The 11171-nt window shown below is 53.7% G+C and overlaps 1 protein-coding gene across 1 annotated transcript in view; it reads left to right on the plus strand.

Annotated features, from left to right (window-relative positions):
• LOC128905628 (tektin-3-like) overlaps window positions 1-10700 on the plus strand; it is a 76016-nt gene extending 65316 nt beyond the window's left edge. Inside the window, exons 2-9 of the mRNA XM_054191976.1 lie at window positions 5197-5281; window positions 5968-6575; window positions 7081-7164; window positions 7390-7460; window positions 7710-7853; window positions 8350-8572; window positions 9433-9587; window positions 10484-10700. Coding sequence (XP_054047951.1) covers window positions 5997-6575; window positions 7081-7164; window positions 7390-7460; window positions 7710-7853; window positions 8350-8572; window positions 9433-9587; window positions 10484-10700 — 1473 coding nt within the window. The 5' untranslated portion in view covers window positions 5197-5281; window positions 5968-5996. The remainder of the gene's footprint in view (window positions 1-5196; window positions 5282-5967; window positions 6576-7080; window positions 7165-7389; window positions 7461-7709; window positions 7854-8349; window positions 8573-9432; window positions 9588-10483) is intronic.
• Window positions 10701-11171: the final 471 nt, after the last annotated feature.

Below are 11171 nucleotides of genomic sequence, written 5' to 3' on the forward strand. Positions count from 1 at the left end.
GGCAAGGGCAGCGGGGGCTGCAGCCCCGACGGCCGCCCCAGCCGGCTGGTGGCCCCGCAAGCCCGCCCGGCAGCCCGAGGCCTGCGGAGAAGGAGGAGGGCTCGCTGGGCAGCGCTCTGGGCCTGGCGGAGAGCAGGCGAGGGCCGGGCTCGGCAGCGGCCTGCCCGGGGGCCGCCGCCCTCACAGGCCTTCGGGCGGGGAAGGTGCTGCCCGGGCGGGGGCTGCACAGGCCGCGCCGCCCCTCCCGAGCCTCCGCCTGTGGCCGCAGACAGGCCTCTGCTTTGTTCAGAACAGTATGCTCACTAAAATGTTGCTTGTTTCTTACCCACCTTCTGACTGTGTGAGAAAATAGCTCATTCCTGACCTTCTGACTGTGTGAGAAAACAGTTGCTCGCTGAGCTGATGTTACAGACAGTGATAATGAGGAGACAAACAGAAGTAGCTCGTCACCCAGGATGGGATAACAAGAAGTCGTTAATCACTTCAAGGCTCTTTTATGCATCACGTATGTACTCCTGTACCCGTTAGGACAGAGCCGTGGCTACTTCAAGGAACATCCTTAGCATCCTCAAGAAGTTGGCAAACTTACAGTAGACGTTTACTGTCCTGAGACGACTCAATACCTCAAAAGGATAATGTGAGGAAGGGTCTCCTTACCCAAACGACCACCGAGAAGCTCACGCTTGCGCAGAAGTGTTTAGCTGAAGCAGCACAGTTTAACACACATGTGGAAAAAGATGGCTATGTAAGCCTAGGTGGCTTATGTATTAGGCAGGCGGAATTCTGAGACTATTTTGTGTATAAATAATGGGTGCATATCCCCGGTAAGGTGTGCTAGATTTGTGGGTTTTCCCTCTGGCACCCGACGTCGAATAAAGCACTATCTCCTCTCTAAACTACTTTTGGTTTCGAGAGCTTTTATTTCAGGTAACAATTCCCTGACTGCGCTTCACCCCCCTCCATCTCCCAGGACTGATGCAAAGCGATTGTGCCTTGGGCTGTAGTTGCGTGAGGCAAAGGTCAGGGAGAAGCCGTGGGATTTCGGGGAAAAGTGAGAGGCTGGCACATCACTGTTGGGGACGCAGGTGACAATCCCAGCTGTCGCTGGCTCAAACCCCAAACCAAAATGGCCCGTAGGTGCCTTTTGGAGCACACCTTGGGGAGGGTTCAGCGTGCAGAGACCCCAGCGGCTTTCCTCCTCTTGCCTGTTAGTCTGAGCACCATTCCTCTCCCCAAAACATGCCAGAATTAACCTTTTTCTGAAGGCTGCTCAGGATACAGTCAGAAAAGGCCTTTTGCTGCAACAGCCTGGACATATTTGCCACTTGCAGGCGAAGAAACCCTCCTCTTCTACCCCGCTTTTTCATTTTCATTAGCAGGCACCGCGGACTCCATCTGGAGTGGTCTAAGTGGACCACAGTATTCCAAGGATAAAAATCAGATGGAACATGAGAGAGAGGTGCCTGCCAGCAGACTTGGTGTTCTAGAAGTCCAACCAGTGGGATGGTGGTGCTTCCAGGTGCTGCACGGGGCTGTGGAGGAGCCGGCACAAACACTGGAGCTTCTCCAAGCTTGGGAAAAGGACACAAGCTCTTTGGGAGGCTCTTGGCAGAGGAAGGGAGAGCCCCAGATGATCTCCCGTGGCTGCCCATCTCCAAAGCTGGCTCTTTCTCCTTGACAGTCTGCTCAGCCTCCTCTCCCTCTCCCTCTCCTCCAATTTTGGTGCCCAACCCCCCCGCCCTCCTCCAGCCAGTCCCAGCCTCTGCTCTGGCAGCCGGGGGCTCAGTCATGGCCATAACCATCTTTTTCCACTGGCCATGTGCAGAGCTCAAAGCAGCCCAGGCCTCACCTCCAGATTCCTTGGCCCTCTGTGCTTTATGGACAACTCATCATTTTCACCAGAATGCAGGAAGCCCAGGAAAACCCGGGAAAGTCTCCTGTGTTTCCTGGCCAGATGGAGCCTGCTGTAGATCAGGTCTTGTAGCCTCTTTGAAGCCCTCAAGTAGCCCTGGGACAGACGGGAGCCTGCGCTGCCTGTGAGCATCCTTGTCCTTCGGCGTGACAGCACGGGATGCACCACACACAGCTTAATTTTCTTTTAATCCTCCATCAATTCCTGTGACTTTTGGAAATGATTCCGCTATTGACTAGACACTGGATCCCTTTTGGGCAGGTACGGTGTTGACAGGAGAGAGAGGAATATTCAAAAGCGGCGTAAAACTGCTGCGACTGGGCAATGTTGTGGGTCCGTGTAGACTCATGACGGCTGCTGTAAAAGACCTGGATCTGGGTATTTTCAGACGGGCAGCTTATGATCCAGAGGAATGCTGGATTAACAGCCAGCCAGAATGTAGAGCTGCGACAGAAAGATGGACAGCTTTTGGCAGGATATTTTTGTACTCGGGTATCTGAATGTATCTCCTGAAATTGCAGTTTAGTCAACGAGGCAAACCTGGGTGACGTGTGGGAAATTGGCCCCCCTGCTTAACATCAGCCTCACGGTTTCACCCTGGTTTTCCTTTTCGGATTCTGAGCTAAAATTCTGGAGGCTTTGGGACAAACTGTGTCTCAGGTGTCCGTCAGAACTGCATATGCCCCAGCACAACCAGGAATGGCAGTTTTGTAGTTTTAGTAAATTTGCGGTGCTTGGAGTTGTAGTCACAATTAGGGAACCCAGTTTAATTACTTGAAGAAGTGGAGATGATGGAAATAGCCTACTTACTTTGGTGTGGTACCCAGAGCACGAGGGATTTGGGGACCACTTACTACTGTGTGCAGTTGATAACTTCTTGCTTGAGGGTCACTGAGCGTGTGAATTTGCCTGTTTTACCCAGGCCAGTTCTCCTTGACTTTGTAGCTTTTAGGTACGTCATGAGTCCTTCACCTGAAAAGCTGCTCCGGATGCTCTGGTGGGACCAAAGCTTCATCCATTTTGGTGTCCCCTGCTGTCTCTCTGCATCGGGGTGCTCATGGGTGCTTGCCCTGGAAGTCCTGCTCTGTGTGCTCTGCAGAGCACCCGTGGGCCATTTACAATATTATCTAACGATTATTGCTGGATTTAGCAACTACTTCAAAAAGGGTGTGGTCGCTGCAACAATTAGTGGTGTCCCTGGTCATGCAGTGATTCACCTCAACACGGTTGGCTCCAGGCAGGGAGCGAGAGCGGGCGTAGATGGAGCTGGGAGCGTGCAAGGAGCAGAGAGCAGGGCTGGTCCGAGGGGGTGTGCGTGTCCTGCGGAGGGGCAGAGGTCGGCTTGCTTTAATTGCAATTATTTTCTCTGGTTTAGCTATAGAAAAGCAATGTGTGTGCTGAACTTTTCGTTTCGGTTTGATGAAGTTGATTCTTTACCTGGCTAAAGGAAGACATGTCTTTTAAAGTGAAATCAATCGTGTGTCTACACGAAAGAGTTGGAGTTCCCTTTAAAGGCAGATGTTTGGCAGCAGAGGCATGGCTTTCTCATGGAGGCCAGCTCCATGTGAGCGTGTGCACAGAGCGCAGGAGCTGGGAAAAGGAGAGGAAGCTGAGAAAGGCAGTGAGAAGACAGATGTATGCGCTGAGTATTTGATGAGCCATCCACAGGGCTCACAGTTAATCTAACGCGGTAAGGTGAAGCAAATGCAAACATTTCCTCTGGATACGGTGGGCCACAGAGGTGCTCACAGCAGACCTGGTGGGTGTTTTCCCAAATTGGAGAGAAACCCCCTTAGGCTAGCCAGAGCGGATGCCCGAGGGCTGTACTGGGTTGCCCACTGATGGCACCGGGGGTTGTCCAGGGTGGGATCAAGTTGCCCAGGAAGGGCACTAGGTTGCCCAGAGTGTGCACTGAGTTGCACAGCGAGGGCCAATAGGTTGTCCAGGGCAGGCAGTAGGATGCATGAGGTCACTGAGCACCCTGTGCCCCTGGCAACGCTGCCCTGGTTCTGTGTCACGGACGGCACTGGGGATGCTGCCGTGTCTGGCAGTGCTGCCACCGAACCCGAGAGCACCACAGTGAGTAGCAGCCCCCCTGGGCACCTGCAAGCCTCTGGAGGCTCAGGGTGAGTATGTACTTTGGCTGGGAGGGGAGGGCTGAAAAAGCAAGCATTTCTCCTAATGCTCCCCAGTACCTCTTCTGTTGCCCAGACGTACCCAAAGTAGGTGGTCGGGGGCTCCCATCGTGTGTCTGTGTTCAGGGGTGTCAGAAAGTGTCACCCTGGGATGGCTTATCCCCAGAGGGATGCAGGGGCTTTTACTTCAGCTGGAAATGCAGGGAAAGGTGACTGTGGTCCATTCCCAAGGGGTTTTCCTCTCTTTCCTAAACAAAAGGGAACTGGCACTCACAGTGGTCTTTGTTGGACCTGAGCACAGACATTTCTCCCTCAGTTCTGCCAAACTGGCTCGCAGGGTCGTGATTGTGAAAGCTTTTTAGCTTTCCTTGGAGGGTGAGAGTTTCCCGCTGCCTGTCCCACAGCCTCTTCGGCCAGGCTGGATCCTGGGGCGAGACTCGGTGCCCGCGGCTCTGCTGCTGCTCTCAAGTCAGGCCCCGGGGCAGCCCATGCCAGCATGGCCAAAACTGGGCAAGGCTTGTAACTGGAGTCCTCAAAGTTCCGTGATTTCCCAGCTGCAGGCTGTGCACTTGTGCCCTCTGACTCATCCTGATTTTCCTGGGATTTGCCCTAACTAAAGGACCCGTTATTCTCCTGCATTCGCTGTTCATTTATTTAGTAGCTGCATTTGGAGACAGTGTTCTTCTGAATGCATCAAACTGTTACGGGCAGGTTTATTCCCTGCAAACACGCCATTTTTAAAGGAATGGAGTGGCTTTCATGCTGTTACGAATAGGATTGAGCGCAAGCTTTATGTCCTACCCCACTCCCATCCAGGGATCTTATGTCCTAATCTTTCACTGGGGCTCTGAGCCAGGCTGGGAGCAGTGGGGATGGGATGGTGTTAGGAGAAGGGCACGTCCAGCTGGCTACGGCAGCCACAGGGACTTATTCCTGCCCGTGGGTGACACTTGCAACCTTACAAGAGCTTCCCACCGAGCATAACTTACCCTCCTGAGTGTTTGTCCTCACATTCGGTGTGTTAGGTGCAGTTGGTGGCCCTCTGCATTATGTTTCTGATAACAACTGACTGATAACCTCAATCTGAAAAGAGCAATAGCACCCACAGTTCTTGGTATCAAAATCTTCACGTGTGGCCATTCCTCCTAGGGCTACTGCAAGGCTGGTGTTTACAAAGCCCTCTGAAAGGACTTGGTGGGATATCTCCTTTCCAAGCGCAGTGATTTTACATCAGGTGAGCCATGGACATTTTTCTTCTTTTGCAAGACAGAGATGGCTGTTCTTTTGAGGCTGAAATAGATTCCGGGGGAGGGGACGGGGTGTGTGTGTGTGTTCAAATTTGGATATAGTCCTGCAAAGCCCTGCTCACCTGCAGACTGCTCACTTGAGCATTTAATGCAAGCGAATATGGAGGGATGAGGATGGAGTCCCTCACCCACAAATCGCGCTGGGCTGGTAGCAGCTGTGTGTCCAAAGGGGCGCAGCTCTCGGGGCTGGTAATGGCACTTTGAAAGAGAAAATGATACGTGGAGTACTAGAAGATCAGCAGATACCAAACCCAGCCAAAAGAAGCAGATGAACAGCAGAGAATCAGCAGCTACAGTTTCACGGGACTGACAGATTGAAGGAAAATGAGGGCACAATATCTGTCACTCTCTTGAGCAGCCATGATTTGTTTTTTTCCCCATTTCAAGACCTGATGCGAGATATGAGCAACAAAGTCAGATCTTTCTCTAGATACAAATGCTTGGGATGCTGTCAGAAGGGATTTGCTTACAAGAGTTTTAGGCCTGTGCAGGCAATATGTAGGTGCTGTGTGCATCGCTGTTTGTGTTCCAAGTTGCACGTGTTGCTGTAAGAAGGAAGGCAAGTGCAGGAGCTTACTGAGTGCGGTTGTCTTCTCTCTGCTCCTCTGTGCAGGACACGTACCTGAAGAGCAGTGTTCAAGAATGCAGCCTGGTCGATCTCCCTTAACGGCAACGTACGCCCATCCACGATCAACACCTAGCAAGTTTCTGCCTGCCATCAGCGCCATGGCTTCAAGCTATAAGGCCCGTTTTCCTTACTACCCGCTGCCTCAGAGCTCCGGCCTCCCCTGGATGCCCAGCACCTACTACAAACCAGCTGCCATCAACCCAACTTTGGCTCCCTTTTCCAAAAGTTCCCAGGGGATGACCGCCAGCAAGAAGCTTCCTGTCATTGCCAACAGAACAACCTTCATCACCCGGTACACCCCTGAGGACTGGCACAGGTCCAACCTGACCAACTACACAGAGTCAGAAACTTGCCAGCACAACGCGGAGCGTCTGAGAGTTGATACCTCCCGCATGATTCAGGATAAATATCAGCAGACAGAGAAAACACAAGGAGAAAGCACCAAAAACCTGGGAGTTCGTGCCAATGATATTGGATTTTGGAAATCGGAGCTCTGCCGTGAGCTGGGTGAGATGATCGGGGAGACCAACGCCCTCACGGACTTGAAGAAAAGGCTGGAGAGAGCCTTGGCCGAGACGGAGGCCCCTCTCCAGGTAAGCACCCTGTGCAGTGGCCTGCAAGCTGTAGCCCACTGCTGAAACATCTGCAGCCACTCAGACGTCCAGTTAAGTTTCACTGCAGCTCCGTAACATCTAGAAAGCTTTTAGGAAGAGACCATTAGTTAGTGATCAACAAATCCCTTGCCATCTGCTGCATCTCCTATCAGCACATTCTGAGCCCACCAGAACCAAATATTTTTATAAGCGGCACATCCAAAATCCTGGTTTGGGAGACACAAGCCCACGTCTTGCTACAAGGCTCTGGCGAGGTCAGCATGAAGGCTGACACAGGGCCCTGCATTCAGCTGTGGTTGCACCAGGGACACGTGTGCTCCCTCATGTTGCTTTAACGCTGATGTTGCAGCTCGGCTGCTCATTGTCAGCTAAACCAGCTGCCCGGGGCACTTTTTTCTTCCATTTTCTTCCCATCTTGAGATGGGGACCGTCCCTCTAGAGAACCCTGCCCCTGCAGCCAACAGTCATGGCATGTCCCCAACAGGTCGCTCAGGAGTGCTTGCTTCAGCGGGAGAAGAGGATGGGCATTGACCTCGTCCATGATGACGTGGAGAAACAGCTCTTCACAGTAAGCTTGGCAACTCAGATCATGTGTGAAAGCTATTTTTACGTAAACTGCCCCGAGGAGGCTTTGCAGCCTTGTTCCCTACCTGGCTCCTTACTGCTGGTGAGGTGCTCAACCCTTCCAACCCCCAAAACCCGCTGGGCCAGGGAACGGTGTTCCCCCATGCAGCAGCCTCTTAGTTGGTCTAATAAAAGAGATGACATCATTACATGTTTTGCCTTTGCCCAGGAAGTGGATGTCATCAGGTCGTGCCAGGAGAGGATGCAGCAGTACCTGGATAAGACAAAAGCCCAGCTCACGTAAGGAGAAGCTCCTTATCTCATGCCGTAGGGCCGATGGGCCTTTGCAGTTGGGATGTGAACCCCCCGCAGACCCCGACCTCTACCCACACCCCGCAGCTGTAAAACCCACGCAGGCTCCATGGGAAGCGGGCGGTGATGCTCATGGGAGGACAGAGCTGCCCGGGCAGGAGTTGCGGGGAAGTGGAACGGGGAGGAAGCCGTTCCACCCGTACATCCCCACCGACGGCTGTTGTTTGCATGTTGAAGGTCCAACAGGGTGGCCCAGCACGAGCTGGAGAGAGACCTGGCCAACAAGCAGGCGGCCCACCGCATCGATGACAAGTGCCACCACCTGAGGAACGCCTCCCACGGCATCAGCTACTACCGAGGGGTGGAGCGGGTCGATGCCACGTGAGTGCACACTGGGTGGCACGCGAGCAGCAAGCTGTCCCGGGGATGCGCGGTGCCTTTCCCTGGCAGGGAGCTGCTGGTCCCCAGTCCACTGTAAAGGCAGGTCCGTCCTGCCTGGAGACACCGGCTTCAGAGGGGCCATTTCTCTCTGCTCATTATTATTATTAGTATTACTTTTATTCTTCTTCTCATTCTTATTCTATTGTTGCTGATATTGTTCTTCTATTTAACTGTCTTTTATCTCCACACAGAAGTTTTCCTTCCCTTTCCCCTCCTATTCTCCTTCTTCTCCTTGCCCTTCTGGAGGAAAGGGGGAGAACTGCACGAGTGGCTGCATGGTCCTAGCTGCCAGCTGGGGCTAAAACACGACCTATGGTCAAAATAAAAGCACAGATTAAAGCTACATTTGACCCACGCCGCTCCCTGGCAGGGTCCTTGCCTGCCCACGTCCAGCTTCAGCAGCACGGGCTTACCAGGGGCCTCTCCTTCCTCCCAGGATCTCGGTGCCGGAGTCCTGGGCCAAGTTCACAGACGGCAACATCCTCCGCTCCCAGAGCGAACGGGCGGCCTCTGCCAAGCTGCGGGACAACACCAGGAACCTGCTGGAGGTGACGGCCAACGAGATGCGGTGCCAGTTCAACAGGGTGAACGTCGCCTTCACCAGCCGCATCGCCGAGACAGCCGACGCCAAGAGCAAGATTCAGACCCACCTGGCCAAGGTAGCCTGAACCCCTCCCTTTGGGTGTGACACTGTCACTTCCCAGGGACACCTCCGAAGCAGGACCCTCCACGCAGACCTAGCCCAAGGAGAGGAACGGTGGCCGCAGGAAGCTGGTTATAGTGTCATTTTCTGTTAGAAACTCCGAGTCCTGGGGACTTTCTTCTTGGAGCAGGAGGAGCTGGCACTGTTATTTCATCTCAAGGGATCCTGTCTTTTGCTAGCGCATCCTAGCTGACAGCCTGGCAGCACAGGGATTTCCAGCAGAAAAGGCCACCGCTGGTTGCATCTCCTGGGAGTTACTTCAGAAGCGCTGGCTGCCCTGCAGAGAGTCTTTGCTGGGCCTCTGCTGGGCTGCCTGCCGGGGGGTTCGCAGGCTTGCTTCTCCCCCAAGGACGTGCTTTCACTCTCAGTGCTCTGTGGTTGCTGCACGGGTATCCGTGTGCTTGCTCTGCCAAGCAGAGGAAGTGGAGAGCAGTGACGGGCACCTGGCTCGGAGCAGTGGGTCTCATGGAAAGCCTCCTGAAAAGTGCTCCACACCGTATTGATTCACTGAGTGGAGACTGGGCTGGCAGCGTTGCGGGCTGGTGCCACGTCCTTCAGTGAAAAATGAAAATTTTTCATGCCTGAAAAACCTTCCCTCTCTGAGTTGCTATTGATGGATGATCAGTTTCTGCAAGCAGTAGCTTTGGGAAGCTGGTAACTCACTGCGTCCATCACTGCTCCAACACCTCCTCTGACGTGACAGCACCAGCAAAGACAGGCTTGTTTTTTCTGCAGACGGACAGGAGAAAAAGGAAATTATGTTGTCACTTGAGAAGGTATTTTTTCATTCATGCATGTGTTTCTTTTTTATGGCAGACACTGCGGGAAATCTTCCAAATGGAGATGAACATGGAAGCCATCCAAAAAGCCATGAGGGACCAAGGACCTCCGTTCAAAGTGGCTCAGACCCGGCTGGAAGAGCGCACACGGAGACCAAACATGGAGCTGTGCCGGGACACTGCCCAGCTCCGGTAAGGCAGGAGCACGGGGCCGGCAGGGTCCTTGAGGAGTCCCGGGTAGTAGCACTCAGGAACATCACTGGATGACAAAACTAGTCATGGGATGTTTTTCCTAAATACTCCTTCCAGAAGGGCTCTGCTCTAATCAAAAGGAATGAACAGGTATCCCAGCCTTTGGGTGCTGGCAGAGCTCTGCACCCACAAAGGAGGCTGTACACCACGGCTGGGAGCAGCCTGATGCCACCCCGTGAGGGGCTGGGTTTTTCCCACTTGGGTAAACCTCATCTTCTCTCCTGCCTGCTTCCCAGCAGTTGGATGTGCTCAGTTTTTTAGGATAAGCCTTTACTCTCCAAAAGGCTTGCGCTGAGAGCACTTAGGTCCTTCCTTTTGGGGAACCTCCAGGAAGGGTGCACCCTCTGGAGAAGGAGTAAGGGCTGTCCTCACCTCCCCTGGGGACAAACCCTTTCAAGGACATTGTGAGCTCTGTGGGATTGCACCCCGAGGGGCTGTGGAGGAGCAGGCTGCCCTGAGTGCCCAGCAGCACCTCCTGTGAGGCACCCCAGACTTCACACCTCCTCCGGGGAGCCTGCTGGGCAAGACTCCAGAGGGAGCCTTTTAGAAGCAAGTGAAACCCAGCCCCAGAGCCTGTTTAGCATCTCGCACACCGTTGTTTTCTCCATCCTCCGCTTGTTTCCCATTCAATTTTCACCTCTCACAGCTGTCCTGTTTTGCTGTGTGTGCATCCGTGGGTGTGGGCAGGACCCCTGCACAGGGAAATCCAGGAGGGGGACCCCAGTCTGAGCGCGCTGAAGGGGGAAATCCTGTGCCCAAGGCGCCCTTCAGCAGGGCCAGGCTCGAAACCACCCATGTGACGGGACCGTTAACAAGGGTTCCTTGCTGTTTTCCAGCCTTGTCAATGAGGTCCACGAAATCGATGAGACGGTCCAGAGCCTTCAGCAGCAGCTGAGAGACACCGGGGACACCCTGCAAATGTTGGCTCATGCCAAGTCGATCTTGCAGCATGACCTGGCCGTCAAAGCCAACTCGCTCTTCATCGACCAGGAGAAGTGCATGGGGATGCGCAAGACCTTTCCCAGCACTGCGCGGCTGCTGGGTTCTGTTTAGGCTGGGCTCAGCCAACCTCATGTTCTCTGTTGCGGGAGGGATCCCCAGTGTTGATAAGATGCTTTGAAAATCCATGATTAGATTTTCACTTCCTGATGAAAGCCCCGAGTAGAAATTAAACGCTCATTTGGTGTGTTAAATTTTGTGGTTAAATGGCAGTACTCCAGGTGGGGTCTCACGAGAGCAGAGTAGAGGGGGAGAATCACCTCTCTCGACCTGCTGGCCACGCTTCTTTTGATGCGGCCCAGGATGGGATTGGCCTTCTGGGCTGCAAGTGCACATCGTTGGCTCATGTTCAGCTTTTCATCAACCAGCACCCCCAAGTCCTTTTCCGCAGGGCTGCTCTATCACATCAACCCCCAGCCTGTATTGATAAGGAGGATTGTCCCGACCCAAGTGCAGGACCTTGCACTTGGTCTTCTTGAATTTCATGAGGTTCGCTCAGGCCCACCTCTCTGGCTTGTCCAGGTC

The sequence above is a fragment of the Rissa tridactyla genome, chromosome 2 (assembly GCF_028500815.1).
Source record: "Rissa tridactyla isolate bRisTri1 chromosome 2, bRisTri1.patW.cur.20221130, whole genome shotgun sequence".
Lineage (NCBI taxonomy): Eukaryota > Metazoa > Chordata > Aves > Charadriiformes > Laridae > Rissa > Rissa tridactyla.